General features: G+C 45.8%; 1 protein-coding gene across 1 annotated transcript; it reads left to right on the top strand.

Annotated features, from left to right (window-relative positions):
- The first annotated feature begins 16304 nt into the window (after positions 1-16304).
- Positions 16305-22887, top strand: LOC111981425 (protein HEG homolog 1-like). The gene is made up of 12 exons (XM_024012678.2): positions 16305-16803; positions 17003-17245; positions 17356-17462; positions 17558-17616; positions 17862-18007; positions 18406-18543; positions 20585-20627; positions 20845-20882; positions 21007-21094; positions 21539-21743; positions 22104-22136; positions 22740-22887. Exons 1-12 carry the CDS (start codon positions 16305-16307, stop codon positions 22770-22772), a joined length of 1632 nt encoding a protein of 543 aa, XP_023868446.2. The 3' UTR covers positions 22773-22887.

The raw sequence follows: 22887 nt of genomic DNA, 5'->3' as shown, positions 1-22887 counted from the left end.
CCCAAACTGTTGCCACAAAGTTGGAAGCACAGAATCGTCTGGAATGTCATTGTATCCTGTAGCGTTAAGATTTCCCTTCACTGGAACTAAGGGACCTATCCCGAACCATGAAAAACAGCCCCAGACCATTATTCCTCTTCCACCAAATTTTAGGTTGGCACTGTGCATTGGGACAGGTAGCATTCTCCTGGCATCCGCCAAACCCCGATTCGTCCAACGGAATGCCAGATGGGGAAGTGTGATTCATCACTCCAGAGAACGCGTTTCCACTGAGTCCAATGGCGGCGAGTTTTACAACACATCAGCCGACAATTGGCATTGTGCGTTGTGATCTTAGGCTTGTGTGCGGCTGCTTGGCCATGGAAACCCATTTCATGAAGCTCCCGACGAACAGTTTTTGTGCTGACGTTGCTTCCAGAGGCAGTTTGGAACTCGCTAGTGAGTGTTGCAACCGAGGACAGACAATTGTTACGCGCTATGCGCTTCAGCACTCGGCAGTCCCATTCTGTGAGCTTGTGTGGCCTACCACTTTGTGGCATAGCCATTGTTGCTCCTAGATGTTTCCACTTCACAATAAAAATACTTACAGTTGACCGGGCCACCTTTAGCAGGGCAGAAATTTGACGAACCTACTTGTTGGAAAGGTGGCATCCTATGACAGTGCCACGTTGAAAGTCACTGAGCTCTTCGGTAAGACCATTCTAATGCCAATGTTTGTCTATGGAGATTGCATGTCTGTGTGCTCAATTTTATACACCTGTCAGCAATGGGTGTGGCTGAAATAGCCGAATCAACTAATTTGAAGGGGTGTCCACATACTTTTGTATATATAGTGTAAGTGTTATTGAATCCATTATTATGTAAGGTAAGAAACCATTACTTAAGAAGGCTCTGATAGATATCTTTTCATATATACAGTATTAATACTTAAAAACTAGTGGCTATCTTAGACTCTTAGCAGGAGGTTCCCCAAAAATCTCCAAATAGAGGCCAAGACTTACTGAACACTGAGTCATTGGTTCTAATGAGTGTGAGTCAGGGATGGTGGATATAGTAAAAATTCCCTGCGACACACATCTTAACCATTCAGAGAATCTCTCTTCTATACTCTTTCAGCCTGCAACACTGGTGAAGTGTACTGTGGAATCTTAATTATCCTATAGACTCAGCCATGCTGCTGTTTAGCCCTGCTGCCCTATTTGGAAGTTGATTCTATTGGTCACAGTCTCTTAATTAGGACTGCTCTGGGGTTGCTTCATCACGTTGCCAACTATAGCAGGGATGGGCAACTGGCGGCCCGCGTGCCCCTTTTTGTTGGCCCACGGATAAATCATTTTTGAATTTTTTAGGAACTGAGTCGGGATCTCAACTTACTGTTGCGAGTTAAAATAGTAGAATACACAAAGTGCAATTTCGAAATGTGGTTGTGCATCAGCAGTTTTTCTCTTATGTTATGTTTGTCACTGACAATCCCTCAAATAGCCAATGTCAGCTAACATTTTTTAGATTGGTAAGTTAGTCCAGCATCCAGCTATCTAAACTTTTAGTATCATGGTCGAATTACCGACCAGGGGGCCCCCATTGATTTTGTTAGTCACCCTCATTCAGATATCATATTAAAAGACGGCAAACATTTCTCTCCACCCTATTGGAAAATGTGTACAATTGCAGGAAATAAGCTGTAAAACATTTTTTTTTTAAACGCCGTCCTTTTGCAAAATGAGTAAAATTGCATGAAATTAGTTATACATTACGAAATCTTCTCTGCGCCCCATGGCAAAACCGCTTAGGGCCCCCAAAAGGATAGGACCTCATGATGAATTCCGATTTTTTTGTGGCCCTCGCCTCCATCAAAGTTGCCTATCCCTGCCCTATAGGGAAGGCCATATTTAAGGTCAAAGGTTACCATCAGAGGCCTGAGGAGCCACTGTCATGTGGCTCGGTCCTTGTTGGTCCCCTGCTCCCTGCAGGCTGTTTTTATAGTTCAATCACTTGTCATGTGTTTAAGGACTCTGTAACTCAGGGAGAGAGCTAGGCTCTGAACTGAAGGAGGCTTGTACAAGAAGCATGACTGAGTGTGTGTGTGTGCGGCAGGCAGGCAGGCAGCAGTAAAAAGATACAGATGAAGGACCTCCTGAGGGTCATTCACCTCTTCCCCTGAGTCTGGCGCCATGGACGCCATCGTACAGCGTGTGTGTGTGCCCCCGATAAGAAACCTCTCAAAGAGGGGGAAAAAAGAGCATGTTCAGTGTCTCTTCTCCTCCCCTTCTTAACCCTGTCTCTTTCCTCTCGGACCACATACATTATTTATGTCAGCAGCTTCATAGTTTGGTGGTTAGTCATGATATTATATGTGCAGAGCATGCAGGGTCTTTACAGGAGGTAACGGATGGGGTGGACAGAGCGAGGACACACACACACACACACACACATTCATCAGTCCTCCCTTTTAAGTGTGATGAAGCCCAGATATCAACGAGTGATCACTATGCCGAGGTCAGAGTAAAAGGGTACGGTGAGTGTGACATCGGTTTGTTAGTGTCTCTCTCCGTGTGTCAAAGTGCAAACTGATCCTAGGCCAGTTCCAGAACAGTCGAATCACCATCGGGTTGTAAATCATCATTTAAAGTACCGGATTACATCATTGTCCAACAATGTCCCCCCTCCCCCTCCTCTTATATTGCTAATGGATAGAGCATTTTCAGTGGAGACTGTCTGCAACCTCTCCTTTCTCCTCACTATACCGCTCAGACTTTACCCATGATCTCTCTCTCTCTCGCTGCCCGCCTTCCCCTTTTCATAGACACTCTTGCGTCTTCTTCTTGTTTCTTTCATCTTGTCTTTCATCTTGTCACCTCTCTCCCCTCCTCTTTCCTCCCTCTCGCTGAGTTGGATTGTGGCTGCTCTCCGGGGCTGTAAATCTCACTCTGTAATTGGAATGCATGTGCTGGCCGAGCTTTAATAGGATATGATATGTGCTCAGAGCAGAGGCCCAGTGAGAGAGGAGCGCTAGCTGCTCTAGGGAACCATATGTTACCTACAGATAGTCAAGGCTGGACGAGCCCTCTGGGCTGATATAGGATATAGCGAGGGGGACGTAGACACACACAACCCACCTCCCCTTAAGTCTTACAACTAGGGCAAGGCACGGGTCAAGCTGAAGGTAGAGAGGACATTTCTCCTTCTCCTCCAGGCATTGTGAACAAATTGGAAAATCTTAAACACGCCCTGTCTGAAACAAAATTCAAGTCTCTGCTCGTCCCATAACCCGTGTATATCCCGGACTCTGACATTGCTTGTTCTGATATTTCTTAATCTCTTGGGGGGGGGGGGGGGGGTTTTTAGGCAATAAGGCCCAAGGAGGTGTGGTATATGGCTAATATACCACAGATAAGGGCTGTTCATAGGCACGACGCATCTTGGAGCGCCTGGACACACCCTAGCCGTGTTACATTGGCCATATATCACAAACCCCTGAGGTGACTTACTGCTATTATAAACTGGTTACCAATGTTATCAGAGCAGTAAAAATAAATGTTTGGTCATGCCCATGGTATACGGTCTGATATACCACGGCTGTCAGCCAATTAGCATTCAGGGCTCGAACCCCCCACTTTATAATTCTGTATTAGTATTGTACTGTTAGACATTTACTGCACTGTTGGACCTAGAAACAAAAGCATTTAGCTGCACCTGTTTTAGCATCTGCTAATCTGTGTACGCGACAAATTAACTTTGATTTGAGAACAGCTTGAAATGATCTTTCGGGAATTAGGAAACCTGTTGACTCCCTAGATGTAATCTCACAGGCAAATAATACAAGACCTATAGAGAAAGAGCATACTGTAAGGCGTGCGTACTGGCGGTAGAGAAGTCAGGCGCAGGAGAGCAAAGACTGTGTTACAACGGCGCTGTTTAATGATAAAAATCACCGTGAACAAAAACAATATATAGAATGGGACAAAACCCCCAGACATAACGTGCACAAGCACTTACAATAAACAATACCGGACAAGGACATGTGGGGAACAGAGGGTTAAATACACAACATGGAATTGATGGAATTGAAACCAGGTGTGTGGGAAGACAAGACAAAACAAATGGAAAATGAAAGGTGGATCGGCGATGGCTAGAAGACCGGTGACGTCGACCGCCGAACGTCGCCCGAACAAGGAGAGGGACCGACATGACACATACCTAGTCAATTGTACAACTGAATTCATTCAACTGAAATGTGTCTTCCCCATTTAACCCAACCCCTCTGAATCAGAGAGGTGCGGGGGGCTGCCTTAATCGACATCCACATCTTTGGCACCCGGGGAACAGTGTGTTAACTATCTTGCTCGGGGCAGAACGACAGATTTTTACCTTGTCAGCTCGGGTTCGGATTCAATCCTTCAACTTTTCGGTTACTGGCCCAGCGCTCCTACCCGCCAGGATACCTGCCTTACCCAGTTATGACAATGCACATGGCTATTGTCCTGTTGATTTGAGTGTAAGATGCGCTATACGTTGTCACGAGCAACTTTCCCATGAGCAACTATGCACAGTAGACTTCATCATCATGATATTGGATAAATGTAGTGCGATAGGACCATTCTCATTCCTTCCATTGACCATGGACATGTTCAGTTTGATTAGACTAATTAGGAATCTGTCCCCCAAGTAGCATTTATGACTATGTGAGGAATCTTTGTCACGGAGACAGTGCAGCGGCATCAGCAACCTTAATAATAGCGCATGGTGTTTATAAAGCGCTTTTCAAGGACCCAAAGTTGCCTGACAAACGCCAGACTAAGCAGAAGGACGAAGAAACACGACGGTTCAATAGAAGGTTTATATCCCCATATCCGAGGGAAGAGGTTTCAGAAAGAACCATTATCTGAATGAGAGAGGGGGGGGGGGGAGAAAGAAAGTGATTGAAAGAGAATTGCAGACACAGGGATATGGCAGTGGTTGGTCTGTAAGGGTGAAAATGAAAGCTCCTCCTCATTTCCATGAGACAGGGTCACCCCTGGCGAACTGGCGTCAGCTGGCCAGCTTTGATGTGGCAGCCGTGGTAACAGAGAAATGGACAGGGCCCCAAGGGCAGATAGACTCCCTACACCAGGGGAAGCTGAAGGAAGCTGACCTGCTTGCTGCTAGTGTGTGTGTGTGTGTTGTGTGTGTGTGTGTGTGTGTGTGTGTGTGTGTGTGTTGTGTGTGTGTGTGTGTGTGGTGTGTGTGTGTGTGTGTGTGTGTGTGTGTGTGGTGTGTGTGTGTGTGTGTGTGTGTGTGTGTGTGTGTGGTTGGTGTGTGTGTGTGTGTGTGTGGTGGTGTGTTGTGTGTGTGTGCATGCGCGCGCACGTGTGTGTGTGATGTAAGCAGGGGAACATTCCATACAGAGCCCCCTACAAGCATTGTCCACCAGTTCATAAAGCAGTATGTTAGAAATGTCATCTCATTAGCTGGCTCTGAGGCCTGTACCTGGGAACTTCTAATTAGCATGGACTGAAGTCCTACATTACTAGTCCTATGTCATGTACATGTTGTTATTTACATGTTATGTTATGTACTGAGATGTTAATACATGCTATTACACCCCTTATCGTTTCAGAGTGTTTGATATGTCACTTGTGAGCACTATTAGGAACTGTTATTCCTATTAGTATAGCATTTGTAAACAGTGAACAGCATGGACAGACAGGCTAGACTACAGTAATCAACTCTGAAGGGACGTCCCATTACTGTGATGACGCTAGTTAGAAAATCCTTTCGTTTTCAGTCTCTGTGGGGTCAGTCACTAACCCGATGGCCCATATTTCTTTCTATCTTTGTCTCTCTTTCTTTCTTTCTCCGTTTTTCTGTGAGCATTCCGTAGTCAGGTCTGTGTTCCTCACAGTGCTGGTAGTGATAAAAACTAGTTTCGCTAATCCCCACCCGTAAACTGGGCATGTTTCTGTGGCAACTCCAAGTGACTGAAAGTGTGTACTGGATGCAGGAACCGTCATGACTCAACGTGATCAAGACAAAGGAGAGGATTGTGGACTACGGGAAAAGGAGGAACGAGCACGCCCCCATTCTGATCGACGGGGCTGTAGTGGAGCAGGTTGAGAGCTTCAAGTTCCTTGGCTTCCACATCACCAGCAAATTAACATGGTCCAAGCACACCAAGACAGTCGTGAAGAGGGCACGACAAAGCCTATTCCCCCTCAGGAGACTGAAAAGATTTGGCATGGGTCCTCAGATCCTCAAAAGGCTCTACAGCTGCACCATCGAGAGCATCCTGACTGGTTGCATCACTGCCTGGTATGGCAACTGCTCGGCCTCCGACCGCAAGGCACTACAGAGGGTAGTGCGTACGGCCGAGTACATCACTGGGGACAAGCTTCCTACCATCCAGGACCTCTATACCAGGCGGTGTCAGAAGGCCCTAAAAATTGTCAAAGACTCTAGCCACCCTAGTCATGGACTTTTCTCAATTTGGGACACATATTGGCTAAGAAGTACATTACAGAGTAGAGTCTGTGGGGGTTGGGGTTGGGGGGGCAACAGGTAGCAAGGTAATTGTTTATCTGGCAGTCGGTTGAGTTCATAAAGGGGCACTCCACAGGAGTACCATTGTGCCACATGAAACGAAAGCCTGTGAAGTGTGGCGCTGGGGTGACAGACGAGCGTCATCGGCGTGTAGTCTCTCTCTCTTTCTCCTCCTCACTCTGTCTCTCTCTCTCTCTCTCTCTGTCCCTCTTTCTCTCTCTTCTCTCTCTCTCCCACTCTCTCTCCCCCCTTCTCTCTCTCTCTGTCTCTTTGTCTCTCTCCCTCAGTGATTTGTAGTGCGGCCATCAGAACTTTGACAGCTGGTAACGGATGTCTCCTGGCAACGGACACACTCCCACATTGCTCAGCGTCCTCTCGACGCTGTTCCCTTTTCTTCCTGTGTGGGAAGGGGAGGGTGGGGGTGTGGCAGGGTAACAGACTGTGACCATGTTTAGTTCAATTCTGTTTGTCGGTCTGTCGGTGTTTAGTGCACTGTGGGTGTGACGCGCAGTATGACCCTGGGTTTGACGCTGTATGACATTCATGTATACACTGTCGCAGTGACTTGATGTGAATCTGGTCCAACCCAAACTGGACCATTTTGTTATACCATTTGTTATAAGTCAAGTTTTATTTGCAGTGCATTTCACATGTCTCAATACACTTTACAAAAAAGATGAGCTCTTCCTGGGTGTGTGGTCCCCTATGGTGAAGTCCTATCGGTGTCCTTTGACCTCTGTGTGGTCTGATTTAACCCCATCATCTCATTGTGTCTGCCTGAGATTATCTGGCTGTCACACTAGGTTAATACCTAAAAGAGGGCTTCTGACTGTCCTGCAATATACCTGATACATAATCTACACTATACTGTACTGCACCCTACCTGTACAGTGTCTCTTCAGGTTTGACACGCTTGATTCAACATTAGCAGTAGTTCCTTGGTAATGAGTTAGTGAAGATAATGTTTCAAATGAGTGGTAGTTGGACTACGTGCCGGTCCTGATGTTTAAGAATGTAAAAAAAGAAAAGAAAAGAACGTGGAACTTGAAACGAAATAGCAGGCCGAGGAGGCTGGTGGGAGGATCTAGAGGAGGACAGGCTTCTTGTAATGGCCGGAATGGAATTAATGGACCGGAGTCTAACATGTTTGATGTATTTGATACCGTTCCATTTCTTCCATTCCAGCTATTACAATGAGCCCGTCCTCCTATAGCTCCTCCCACCAGCCTCCTCTGATAGCAGTGCTATTTCAAGCACAAAACCTCCCCTGCGAGTTGTTTAATTCCTCGCCAGTTGAGTTTTACGTTGCTCTTGAAACAGGGAAACATCACCCCACCTCCCAACAACATTCATCAATGATGCAGTTGTTAATGTCTATATTCTAACGTTTTTTATTATAATTGTTATTGTTTTTCATTTCACTTGGTCCCCTGAATGGCCATGCTGCTCCCCCTATGGTCATTCCGCCCCACCCCCTCAACAGTCTTAACTCTGCCTCCACACCAATGGACACGTATTTATTCATCACTGCCACAGCTGTCATTACGGAAATGATTCTATTTCTATTGTGTTTTTCCATTGCCATTTTCATAATTTTATTTCACTTTAGTCCTGCATGTTGGAGCTCGAGGCCTAAGATTTTCACTGAACCCTGCAATCACACCAGCAACCCTGTACATGTGACTATTACTGTGAACACTCTGAATCTGAATCAGCCGTGGTGGAGGTATTGTACTCAGGGACACAATCCTCGGATGACTCTGTATGACACAGGTGTGTGTGTGTGTGTGCGCGCGTGTGTGTGGGGGGGTGCATATGTGCGTGCGTGCTTGCATATGTGCGTGTGTGTGTGTGTGTGTGAGTGTGTGTCAGGCGTGATATTCTTGCCTGGTGAATTGTGCCTTAGGTCCGGAGCTTCCTCCTGAGTCCAGTGACAGGTAGGCAGGGGGTGTTTTATGACGCCGTCAAGGCTCCCCAGTAGCTACGTCTACTCATGTTCATGTCGACCTGTCTGGGAAGGGATCTTCAAGTTTCCTACATGGCCACACTCTCATGGTGTATGGGTTACCCACATCATGCACAAAATGTGTGTGTTGGAATATAGCAGAATGATTCCACCCATAGAGAACCAACTCCGTGATGCAAGCCCGTCTGTCTGATGTGGATCTAAATGAGACGTCGGTGATTGATTTCAAGAGAGGTTCAACTTTTCCAGGACAGAAGCATTTGAATGAGAAGTGGGGGGGACTGTGGAAAGGTCATCACAAACACGCACGCACAACCACAAACACACACACACAACACACACACCATCGTGGCAGTTTTCTGAATGTTGCAGTGCTGAGAGAAAAGGGATCAGATATCTCTGTCATTACTTTAACTTACCAATTGACCATCTGTTTCCACTCTGTTGCCTTGGATAGCATGGTGTCCATTGTACGGCTGTTTGCATGGCAGCAGTATTGGGGATGTGGCTAGATTTACTATTGGTGTTTTTAGAAAGTATTGTATAGTGCGTAGTAGTCTGTTGATTTTACATCCGGTATCATTTTGATATCGGTTTGTTGTTGATTTGACCTCCAGTCTATTCTCAATTGTTCTCAACTGTTCTCAGCTGTTATCAATAATTCTCAACTGTTCTCAATAGTTCCCAACCTGTTTTCAATAGTTTTCAACTGTTTTCAATAGTTCTCAACTGTTTTCAATAGTTCTCAATAGTTCCACTGTTCTCAATAGTTCTCAACTGTTCTCAATAGTTCTCAACTGTTCTCAATAGTTCTCAACTCTTCTCAACTGTTTTCAATAGTTATCAACTGTTCTCAATAGTTATCAACTGTTCTCACCTGTCCTCACCTCTCACAACAGATGTGTATAGCTCATGACTTAGAGCAAGGGTTCTTAAACTTTTTCAGCCTGGGTCCCAAATTAGAAATTCAGTGTTCAGTCATTTCAAATTTTGCCATGGGGCGTAGAGAAAATGTCACGGTTTTAAAGCAAGTTTTCTGCAATTCTACAAATCATGCCATGGGGTGGAGAGGACATTTAGCAGTTTTATATAACATTTCATGCAATTCTGCTCATTTTGCAATGTGGCAGAGAGAAAAACGGTTCAGTTTTACAGCTAATTTCCTGCAATTAGACCACTTTGGGTCACAAGCCCTATTTTAATCAAAGAAAGGCTGACTTAGAGGGTGCAAAATCAAGTGGCGTTTAACCGACACCTCAGAGCTACCAATGGGCCTGACCGAGGGAAAGGTCTGTTTGTTGGATGGAGAATAGCAGGAAGTAGTGGTGTAACGGTCGTCGTATGAAGAAGGTGTGGACCAAAGCGCAGCGTGGGAAGTGTTCATGTTTTTTTATTAAAACTGAACACTGAGACAAAATAACCAAAAATAGAACAACACGAAACAATTCTGTCTGGTGAAGACACAAAAACAGAAAACTACTACCCACAAAAACCATGTGGGAAAAAGCTACCTAAGTATGGTTCTCAATCAGAGACAACGATAGACAGCTGCCTTTGATTGAGAACCACACCCGGCCAAACAACAAAGAAATACAGAACATAGAAAATGAACATAGAAAGCCCACCCAAATCACACCCTGACCAAACCAAAATAGAGACATAAAAAGCTCTCTACGGTCAGGGCGTGACAAGTGGACTAACTGCCTACTGTGTGTAGATGCCAAATTAGGCTTTGACTTCCCAGTAGATGTGTTGTTGGGCAGGGCCTGCTTTCTGTCACCACCATCTGCTTTAACACCCATTTACACGTTCCATTACTGTAAATGTTTGAGCTTGGCATTGATACATCTTAGATAGGTAGTCAATTCCAGCCATTGTTCCAGCCTTGTCCAGGATCACACTGGATGATCTATGCTCAGCCTGCTCTTTGTTCAGGTTGCCAGAGAGATTTCTTATGTTTGGAATCTGTATGGTTGTTTTCCAGTAGAATGGACCATAGATTAGGTTGCCAGGTTTTAGTTAGCAACCACATTGCTAGGCTTCATTATTGTGTATTTTATCAGGTTTCTGCTAAGACGCTGGTCTGAACACAACACATTCTCTCAGGCATGTCTGCATCGCCAAGGCCCACTGGCAAATCTATGCGAAGGAATCTAACCAAGGGGCAGAATGTTTTAATTTGCTTACCAAGAGATTAAAGTGTACTGTGACACATTGTGGAGATACACCCAGAATGTACAGTATGAAGGGGAAAGACTCTTACTCACAGCTATGTCATCATATCATCATATGAAGATAGTGGGATGGGCATAACTGACAGAAATCTCATTATAGGAACATACTGTTGACTTCTTGTGTCTTGCACTGTGAACAAAACGGGATAATTAAATCTTGTGTTTTCTCATTAGTCTTTGTTGGCTTTCATCTCTGGTAAATCAACTAAGAACATTGGGGCTATCTTCTTTCATTCTTAATCTACATGAGTAACTAACAGAATGCTACAGTACTGTAAACTACGTCTGTGTTTTGCATCATTGGTCACACACTGGTCTAGTTTCGGGAGCCGCTTTTTGGTTTCGGTCACCTCGCCTTGTTATCATCATAACCAATCAAATCTATATTACGTCAGCTGTGATCATAAAAGCCTTTCTCTCAGTCCACCATCCATCCTATCAGATAGCTCTGTATTTATTCAATCCACTCCCTCACACCACAGTGTGTGTGTGTGTGTGTTGTGTGTGTGTGGTGTGTGTGTGTGGTGTGTGTGTGTGTGTGTGTGTGTGTGTGTGTGTGTGTGTGTGTGTGTGTGTGTGTGTGTGTGTGTGTGTGTGTGTGTGTGTGTGTGTGTGTGTGTGTGTGCTGCGCGCGGGTGAAGAGTCTGTGTGGATACAAGTGGTTCTCTATCTCAAATACGGATGGCCATCACGTTCGGCCTTGACAGATGTGCGTGTGTGGTGCTCTTTGGTAATTTTTCATCTGTAAATGGGATTTGGTTACCAAGCTAACAGAGCCATTAGGTCACACGATGCAATGTACACACTGCGGTACCATGGAAAAATACCATTGAAAATCACACACCAAATCAATGATTAGTCTGGTTCCCCCCCATTCCTCCGCATCTCTTGCTCTGGTAAGGTAGGAGCAACACAGGATTTGTATAATGGCGTTAGTCAACCACTGCGTACCAAAATGGCACCCTATATGACCCGAGCCAAAGTAGTGCACTATGTAGGGAATAGCGGTGCCATTTGGATGGGCCCTGTTTGTACGTGTGTTCCCTCTCTGCTCTAGCTGGAGGACCAAAATAGGAAAAGGAGGTTGAAAATGTATTCAAGCCAACGCATACAGATGAGGTCCCAGCTCCGCGGCTCTGTGTATGCAGGCCGAGGCAGTATTCTATCAAAGGCCTCCTGCTGGGTGTGCCGCCCTTCAAGCTGCTGTGAAAATGCCTGTGTTCTCCTCCAAACAGAAAGAGACCAGAGCAGATTGGGTTTAACAGCGCAGTGGACAGGCGCCGCCACAACACGCTAAGATAAATAAGACGCTGAGTCCTCTTTGAAGAGACTGGTAATAAACTTGGCTAGACGCAACACTGACCTATTATGTGATGCAGTCAGTGGCATTTGGGGTACGTCAGTAAGGGGATGATCGTGTACTTGTCTTTTGTCACGCTTATGACGTGATGCACCTTTGTACGTCTCTGTGACACAACTGGAATGGCGAGCTCAGATAAAGCTAAAGCAAATGCCACAATGAGTTTTCATCACTAAGCTCAAACACTGAACACTTTTGGTGTTTAGATTCCAGTGTTTTTGCAGATAGCCCAGGTGGTATTGGAACGCATGCTGTAAACCAGGACTATTCCATTTATTATCTGGAGGGCCCAAACACTACAGATTTTTTGTTCCTACCTGGTAGTTAAATTCACTCATCAGTCTCAGATCTAAGTCATCCCTGATTATAGGGGGGAAATGAACACCAGAAAAGTAACTGGCCAAGGTTTAAGACTTCTGGTTGAGACCACAGTCTTTGACTGCCTAACCTTTGACCTTAACATAACAGGTCTGTTTCAGTATTGCAGGTTTTGGGTGTTTTGCAGAGTGTGTATGGGGCACATGAAGCTCAGCTCGTGACTTACTGTATGTTTGTAGTGATATCTTTTTCTGTAGGGGTAGAGTCCAACACCCCGACTCCTGGCACACATGACAGTCCTGGGCTCACAGATACATCCATGACCCCAGGAGATAGATCCACCGCCCCAGTCTCCACTGAACCCAGCTCCACCACCACAGACAGAGCCACCACCACAGACAGAGCCATCACCACAGACAGAGCCACCACCACAGACAGAGCCATCACCACCCAGGACCCCTCAACTGTCCTCCCTAGCACTGATGGAACCTCACCCACAACAGCAGCCATCTCTAAAACTGAAGAGGTCTCTACTACAACAGACCTGACCTCAGCTTCTGATACGACGGAGTCTACGAGAGCAGACGGCACCACTGCGACAGAAACCAGAACTATCTCGTCGATCAGCACAGCAGAGATGACTTCCTCCCACAAGACCACGGCGTACACTGTCACGTACCCTGAGTCGACGGAAAAAGACAGTCCGTCTACAGACAGTGGCATGACAACACCCACCACCACACCTGCCCTTAGCAGAGATGTCTCTCCGTCTACCACGGAACATACCGGAACCTCCTCCTCTGCCACCACTGAGACAGGCCGTACCTCAGCTGATGTCCTCACAGAGTCAAACACAACTCCAGACAGTATCCCAACCAGCAGTACCAAAGAGCCAGGTACACATGAAACAACAGCCATCAATACAGCTACCACAGATACAGGTACCAAAGAGCCAGGTACACATGAAACAACAGCCTCAAATACAGCTACCCACAGATACGGTTACCAAGAGCCAGGTACCAAAGAGCCAGGCACACATGAAAATAACAGTCCAATCAATACAGCTACCACAGATACAGTACCCAAGCAGCCAGGTTACAAAGAGCCAGGCACACATGAAACAAACCGCCATCAATAAGTACAAGATAACAGTACCAAGAGCCAGTACACATGAAAACAACAGCCATCAATACAGCTACACAGATACAGGTACCAAGAGCCAGGTACACATGAAACAACAGCCATCAATACAGCTACACAGATACAGGTACCAAAGAGCCAGGCAACATGAAACAACAGCCATCATACAGCTACCACAGATACAGGTACCAAAGAGCAGGTACAAAGGCAGGCACACATGAAACAACAGCCATCAATACAGCTACCACAGATACAGGTACCAAAGAGCCAGGCTACACCTGAACAACAAGCCATCAATCCAGCTACCACAGATCAGGTACCAAGAGCCAGGTACACATGAAACAACAGCCATCATACGCTACCACAGATACAGGTACACATGAACAACAGCATCAAGACAGCTACCACAGATCGGTACCGAAGAGCAGGTACCAAAGAGCCAGGCACACATGAAACAACAGCCATCAATACAGTTACACAGATACAGGTACCAAAGAGCAGCCAGGTACCAAAGAGCAGGCACAATGAAACACAGCCATCAATACAGCTACCACAGATACAGGTACAACATGAAACAACAGCCATCAATACATCTACCACGGATACAGGTACCAAAGAGCCAGGTAACACATGCACAACAGCCATCAATACAGCTACCACAGATACAGGTACACATGAAACAACAGCCATCAATACAGCTACCACAGATACAGGTACCAAAGAGCGCGTACACATGACAACAGCATCATACAGCTACCACAGATACAGGTACCAAAGAGCCAGGCACCATGAACAACAGCCATCAATACAGTTACCACAAGATACAGGTACAAGAGCCAGGCACACATGAACAACAGCCATAATACAGCTACCACGGATACAGGTACCAAAGAGGCCAGGCACACATGAAACAACAGCCATCATTACAGCTACCACAGATACAGGTACAAAGAGCCAGGTACACATGAAAACAAGCCATCAATACAGCTACCACAGATACAGGTACACATGAAAACAACAGCCATCAATACCAGCTACACAATACAGGTACGAGAGCCAGGTACCAAAGAGCCAGGCACACATGAAACAACAGCCATCAATACAGTTACCAAGATCAGGTACCAAAGAGCAGGTACCAAGAGCCAGGCACACATGAAACAACAGCATCAATACAGGCTACCAAGATACAGGTACACATGAAACAACAGCCATCAATACATCTACCAACGGATACAGGTACCAAAGAGCCAGGTACACATGAAACAACAGCCATCAATACAGCTACCACAGATACAGGTACACATGAAACAACAGCCATCAATACAGCTACCACAGATACAGGTACCAAAGAGCCAGGTACACATGAAACAACAGCCATCAATACAGCTACACAGATAGCAGGTACCAAAGAGCCAGGCACACATGAAACAACAGCCATCAATACAGTTACCACCAGATACAGGTACCAAAGAGCCAGGCACACATGAAACAACAGCCATCAATACAGCTACCACGGATACAGGTACACATGAACACAACCATTAATACATGCTACCACGGATACAGGTACCAAAGAGCCAGGTCCACTGAAACAAACGCCATCAATACAGCTACACAGATACAGGTACAAAGAGCAGGTAAAAAGAGCCAGGCACACATGAAACAACAGCCATCAATACAGCTACCACGATACAGGTACCAAGAGCCAGGTACACATGAAACAACAGCCATCAATACAGCTACCAGGATACAGGTACCAAAGAGCCAGGTACACATGAACACAACAGCATCAATACAGCTACCACAGATACAGGTACCAAAAGAGCCAGGCACACATGAAACAACAGCCATCATACAGCTACACAGATACAAGGTACCAAAGAGCCAGGCACACATGAAACAACAGCCATCAATACAGCTACACAGATACAGGTACCAAAGAGCCAGGCACACATGAAACACAGCATCATATAGCTACCACAGATACAGGTACACATGAAACAACAGCCATCAATACAGCTACCACAGATACAGGTACCAAAGAGCCAGGTACACATGAAACAACAGCCATCAATACAGCTACCACAGATACAGGTACCAAAGAGCCAGGCACACATGAAACAACAGCCATAATACAGCTACCACAGACACAAGGTAGCAAAGAGCCAGGTACACATGAAACAACAGCCATCAATACAGCTACCACAGATACAGTACAAAAGAGCCAGGTACACATGAACAACAGCCATCAATACAGCTACCACAGATACAGGTACCAAAAGAGCCAGGTACACATGAAACAGCAGCCATCAATACAGCTACCACAGATACAGGTACCAAAGAGCCAGGTACACATGAAACAACAGCCATCAATACAGTACCACAGATACAGGTCAAAGAGCCAGGTACAAGAGCCAGGCACACATGAAACACAGCCATCAATACAGCTACCACGGATACAGGTACCAAAGAGCCAGGTACACATGAAACAACAGCCATCAATACAGCTACCACAGATAACAGGTACCAAAGAGCCAGGTACACATGAAACAACAGCCATCAATACAGCTACCAACAGATACAGGTACACATGAAACAAACAGCCATAATACAGCTACCACAGATACAGGTACCAAAGAGCCAGGTACACATAAACAACAGCCATCAATTACAGCTACCACAGATACAGGTACCAAAGAGCCAGGTACACATGAAACAACAGCCATCAATACAGCTACCACAGATACAGGTACCAAAGAGCCAGGTACACATGAACAACAGCCATCAATACACTAGCACAGATACAGGTACCAAAGAGCCAGGTACACATGAAACAACAGCCATCAATACAGCTACCACAGATACAGGTACCAAAGACAGTGAGACCACAGGAACAGGGATCACAAAGTCCACCATCCCACCAACTGGTCAGACCTCTCTCCCGGTAACTGAGGGTAGTACCCTGTCTTCAACACCCCTCGCCGCCACTACAAGGGGCCCTGAGACCTCTCTCCCAGTGACCGATGGCTCCACGTCCTCATCCCCCACCGCTACCATTACAGGGAGCCCTCATACAGACAAAACCACTGGAACAGAGGGGACTACCGATTCTACAACCACAGCTGGCACTCCAGCTTCGCCCCCCACCTTCAGCTCTTCCTCCAGCCCACCCTCTCCAGGCTCTACCCAAACCCCAGGCAGTAGCACTGCTGCCCCCGTAGACACCTCCACCACCCCTGCCCCCTCTCCCACCATCACACCTACAGGAGGTATGCTTTGAAATGTAATTGTCCGTGTCATATGTTGTAAACATGATTGGATCTGTGTTATGTCTGAAGTAGAACTAAATATAATGCCGCAAACTGATTAAAAACAAAGATATTATCTTCACTGTGAGATGTTAATCAATGTTGAAACTTCCTTTCTAGTTTGATCTTTGTTATGTCTTTCCTTCTTTTTTTACCACAGAAACCCATGGGCAACCAACTAGCAAAACTAGTGAGAGCCCTCTTCCTCCTTTCCACACCTCAACCTCCCCTACCGGTGGAAGCACCACCCAGCCGGAGTCAGCCGTCACTGCTGCCACCTCCCTGCCTCCACCCATCTCCATAGTGTGTCCCTCCACTCCCTGTCCGTATGATAGCATCTGTCTCAACGGCACCTGCCAGTGTATGTCTGGGACCTTCCTCTTAGAGGGCCGCTGTGTACAAGGTTAGTGCTAGTTGTTAGTGTTATAATCAAGACAACGATGGTGATGATGCTGAGGATTATAAGGATAAATGGTGATGATGATGACTCCCTTTTCCCCCCTTCATTTTCAGCCCAAGTGTTCTCTGGAGACCTGCATCTCAACCAGACATTTCAGGCTGAAATGAGCAACCGGTCATCAGTGATATTTCAGCAAACAGCAGCCAGGATCTCAGAGGCAGTAGGTCCCTGAGTCACAACGCCCAGTAGTTACAGTGTATTCTCCTCTCAGAGCCGACGGAGCGGGACAATAATCCTCTCTTATCTTGTTTTTAGCTGAGAAGAGCCTTGGAAAACGAGTCTGGATACAGCCAAACTGATGTCGTGCTGCTGAGGTAGGGTTCTCTACGCTACATTGTCAAGAATGGTTGTTATCCAATGTGTAGCCCACCGTTCCCGACGTCATTTCAACACCTTTTCCACGTTGGTTCAACGTCCTTTCAGTGAGATAACGTGGGAACAACGTTGATTCAACCAGTGTGTGCCCAGTGGGATTTGTTGTGATGACCAGGACATTGGTTTGACCGTGCATTTTATCAGCTGGCTTGTAATGGTGATTATGTACGGTCTTTGCCTACAGGCAAGGCAGTGTGATAGCGACCGTGAACAACGTGTTTAAACTAGGTTCCAGTGCCACCCAGACTTCGACCAATGCCGCTATAGATAAAGCCATACAAGCCTGTGGGTCGACCTGTGGGACCATACTGGAAAGAGCTGCATTTACCGGTGGGTACTGTGCATTACTGCTTCACCCTGTGTAGAAGGAGTAACCAGCAGGGAGATTCTTACTACCTGAGAGCTTGAACCATACTTTCTATTCATAGAAAATAATAGATAGATACGCACTTTATTGTACCAGAGGAGAATGTAAATGCCAAACAACAGTGTAGAAGCTACACCTGCATTGCTTGCTGTTTGGGGTTTTAGGCTGGGTTTCTGTACAGCACTTTGTGACATCAGCTGATGTAAGAAGGGCTTTATAAATACATTTGATTGATTGATTGATTGATAGACAAATATACTGACATTCTCGTACTTTGTAGCCATTAAAAAGTCCCATAAAACATGAAGTACCATCACATAGTGTCACTATCCTGACTGGTGTGTCCCTATCCTTTTCCCAGCCACTGACCTATGTGAGCAGACCCCCCAACCGTGTGATGTCCGCTCTACTACGTGCGAGTACAAAGAAGATGGAGTGACCAGATGCTCCTGTAAGGCTGGCTACATCAACAGCTTCTACTCAAACCGAAGCTGCACAGGTGAGTACAAACCCGTCTCCAATGGTTCTATCCCTATTGAAAGGTAATTCAAGATAGGACTCAGTGATTATATGTATTAGTAGTCTTTGTGGTTGTACGTACTGAGTGCATTGAAATGTTACACAAGACACAAGATAACAGCTTAGCTACTGTATAATAGAGCTGCTGAATACATTCCATTTGATAGAGAGAAAATATTAAAGGAGATACAAACAGACAGAGACAGACTCAGAGCAAGGTCGAGCGCACTTGGTTTAGCATCAGAGTGAAGAAAATGGGAAAGTTAGCATCAAAAGAATGCATTTGTATTAATTTAAATACTTTATGCGTGCGCGTGTCCGTGTCCGTGTGCGTGTGCGCGTGCGCGTTGTGTGGGTGAGTGTGTGTGTGTGTGATGGTGTGTGTGTGTGTGTGTGTGTGTGTGTGTGGTGTTGTGTGTGTGTGTGTGTGTGTGGGGTGTGTGTGTGTGTGTGTGTGTGTGTGTGTGTGTGGAGAGAGAGAGAGTAAAGATTAGAATAGAGTGATTTTTATTCGTTTATTTCACTTTCTTTTTATTATCTTACTTCAACCAGCTTTGGCAGGCTAATCATATGTATTCCCATGCCAATAGCCTTGAATTTGAATTGAAATGAGAGAGAGAAACACAACAGACCCCATCACGAGCCCCAGGACAGCAACACAATTAGACCCAAACAAATCATGAGAAAACAAAAAGATATTACTTGGGACACATTGGCAATAAATTAATTTATAAAACCAGAGCAAATAGAATGCTAGTTGGCATTAAACAAGAATATACACCATTGGCGAATACCTAACCACTGTGACTGACCCCAAACTTAAAGGAAACGCTTTGACTATGGTACAGACTCTGGTGAGCATTAGCCTTGCTTTTTGGTTAAAAAGGCGTCTCAAAGATGAAGCAGGCTATGTGCACGCTGCACACCCAAAATGACGGTGGAAACTGAGCTGCACTTTCCGAAACCTGCCAAATGTTATGACCATATTGAGAGACACATATTTCCCACAGATTACACAGATACCACAATGGAATGTTTCGAAAAACAAAACCCATTTATGATAAACTCCCCATATCTCTTGGGTGAAAATACAACAGTGTGCCATCACCAGCAGCAACGATTTTGTGATCCTGGGTTGCCACAAGAAAGAAGTGGCAACCGAGTGAGAACGAAACCATTGTTAGAATGTCTACCCGATTCATATGATGTTTATTTTATATTTTCCGCCTTTTTGTACGTTTAAACTATTAGTGCACATATATGACATTGTAAGGTCTTTTTACTAATTTTGGAACTTGTGAGTGTAATGTTTACAGTAAATTTGTATTGTTTATTTCACTTTTGTTTATTATCTAGTTCACTTGCTTTGGCAATGTTAACATATGTTTCCCATGTCAATAAAGCCCCTAACTTGAAAATTAAAACTGAAATTGAATTGAGAGAGAGAGAGAGAAAGACAGAGAGAGGGTCAAGTGCTGTGTAGACGTTTCTCCTCTCTGACCCATGGCACTACAGTATATATCTCTTTAATGTATTCGTCGGCAAAAGGGGTGTTGCCCTGGTAACCAGTTGAAGAATCATGGTCGCTATCTGCCAAGCCAGGGGCTGGATTACTTTTGTCCAGCAGGGAAGTTATGGGATGGGGAGAACTACTAAACATAGATGACTCCGCTCCCCACAGCCCCATGTTAAACTACACATACTGTAGGGCCTGTTCCTCAAATCTAAAATTGTACGTACTGATGTTACAACGTATATCAACTTCTCTAAGAGCAAGTGTTTATTATGTTGGTTAATGTGCAAATTTATTGAGCAAACGTTGGCGAGCTTCACCTGTTCTCTCCTGTGATAGCGGCGCTACAGTACACAGAGTGGGTGTTAAGATCACAGTGTTAGTCACCCATGTTAGTTCCTCTCTGTGAAACGGTGACATCACTGTCTCCATAGAGATCCTGTGAGTCACATGGTTCTATATGTAATTCTATGGCTGTCTCTCACCTATGTTTCCTCTTTCTCCATAGCCTGTCCCAGTGGTCAAAGGTCAGAGGGAGACACATGTGTGCCGTGAGTATTTTATTTGAATCTCTTTTTGTTTGGTTGAGACAGGCAAGAGTTCCCCTGTTGAGAATGCATTAAAGCATCGTAGATAGCTGCAAGTAAATAGCGCCCCCTTGTGCCCTTACTGTGTAATTGCACCAGGAACTACTGTCACCTAAAACAATGTATTGTGGTCAGATGATATGAAATGTGTATCATGTTTGCTATTATTGTTCTGTTCCAGATGCACGTTTGGCTACGCTGGATTCAACTGCGCTGACTGTAAGTTGGACTAAAGTTCCTCTTACTGAACCAAATGGGTCCAGAGATGTGATAAAAGTTAGTGTGGTGTTTGTATTTCCTTGTTATCTGAAGTGTCTTCATGTGTGTATCTCTCTCTGTGTAGCGGCTCTGTTGGCAGTGGTAGTCATCGCCTGTGTACTGGGGGGAGTCCTTCTCATCATGCTGCTGGCCTTGTTTGCATATTGCTGCTGGTAAGAATATAACACCCTTTTCTCCTCTCCTGTCCCGTCTCTCCTCTCCCTCCTCTCCTCTCCCTTCTTTCTTCTCCCTCCTCTCCTCTCCCTCCTCTCCCTTCTCTCCTGTCCGTCCTCTCCCTCCTCTCCTCTCCTCTCCCTTCTCTCCTCTCTGTCCTCTCCCTCCTCTCCTGTCCTCTCCTCTCCCTCCTCTCCTCTCCTCTACCTTCTCTCCTCTCCTCTCCTCTACCTTCTCTCCTGCGAAGCCCTAACCTCCATTCACACTGCCCCTCATCAGAGGCCTTACCACCCTCCTCTAACCATTACTCTGTCAAGTGTTAGCTGCACCCCTGGCTCTACACCCACCCTACAAAATATTGGCGTCTCACCACAATGTATCATCAGAGAGACTTACCGATATAGAGCTGTGCATTTACATTGTCCTATCTGTGTGTCTCGGAGGTACCGGTCGCAGTCGGTGAAGAAGCCTTCAGCAGAGTTCAGCAGCCCGTACCCTGTGGAGGACTTCCAGGGCCCCTGGTCCACCACCCAGGGCATCACCCCAATCCCCCGGGCCAGCACCAACTGGGACTCAGCCCCCATGGAGATGACCGAGGGGGGCAGCACACACACCCTGTTTGACATGAAGCCCCAAACCAACGGAGCGGTGAGTCCCTTGTGATTAAGCCTGTGTTCTTCTGGCCTAATGGATTCTAGACCAGATAAACCTCCTGCTTGTACATTGCCCCAAATTGTAATTGTCCTGTCTGCTTTCCTCTCCCTGCGCTAACTCAAAGATCTTCTCTGTCTTGTGGGACATATTTAAGATGTTTTGAGGTTTTGTCTCCTTAAATGCTGTGATGCTACTTGTTATTTAACTCCTATATTACGCGGCAAAATCGTACGTAATATTTGATTTGCTTTTTGTGCTACGACTGTAGCTGTCATGGTAGAGAGTGTTGACGTTTGCTAGTTAGTTAGCATGTATGTGCTCCCTCCTTGCCTGACTCCCAGTGTGTTGCTTTAGGGATTCCACATCCTGCCTAAACGGGGGAAGAAGGTAAGGTTCTAAGTCTAGTAATGCTTTGCTTTCCCTCTCCTTACTAATCAAGCCTATAACCTCTGCTGACGATTTTACTAAACCTACCCTGTCCTTTGAGCTGGTGATGGGAGAGACCGAAACTTCATGAACAATTGATGGAACCGTCAATAGCTTCCAATACCTTATGTGATCCACTTGTTTTAGGAGGAAAATAATTCGTATTTCAATAGTTTCAATAGTTCAAAATATACCGGGAACACAAACGTTCATGAATGGTCAGTTTTGTCATCTTAATTTCATGTATGTTGCTGTTTGATTTGTGCTTTTGTGTGTGTGTGTCTGCATGTATCTGTGTGTCTGTCTGTGTGTGTGCTGCATAGTGTCTTGCGTGTGTGTGCGTGTGGCTGCGTGATGTGTGTGTGTGTGTGTGTGTGTGTGTGTGTGTGTGTGTGTTGTGTGTGTGTGTGGTGTGTGTGTGTGTGTGTTGTGTGTGTGTGTGTGTGTGTGTGTGTGTGTGTGTGTGTGGTGTGTGTGTGTGTGTGTGTGTGTGTGTGTGTGTTGTGTTTGTGTGTGGTGTGTCTAGCGCGATCTCTGACATTCCCGCCTGTTCAATGTTTTCAGACCGGGTCGTATGACCTGACCTCAGACGCATGAACACGTTCAAGGGGGAAGAACCAGTCTCGCTACTCCTTACCTGATGCAGGGCCACGAGAACCCTTACTTCAAACCTGCAGAATGAGAGGAGACCCGTATGAGAACCACAGTGACG

Source organism: Salvelinus sp. IW2-2015, linkage group LG20 (genome assembly GCF_002910315.2).
Source record: "Salvelinus sp. IW2-2015 linkage group LG20, ASM291031v2, whole genome shotgun sequence".
Classification (NCBI taxonomy): domain Eukaryota; kingdom Metazoa; phylum Chordata; class Actinopteri; order Salmoniformes; family Salmonidae; genus Salvelinus; species Salvelinus sp. IW2-2015.
Note: the sequence above shows the minus strand (reverse complement) of the source record. Positions and strands in the feature narration are given on the sequence as shown.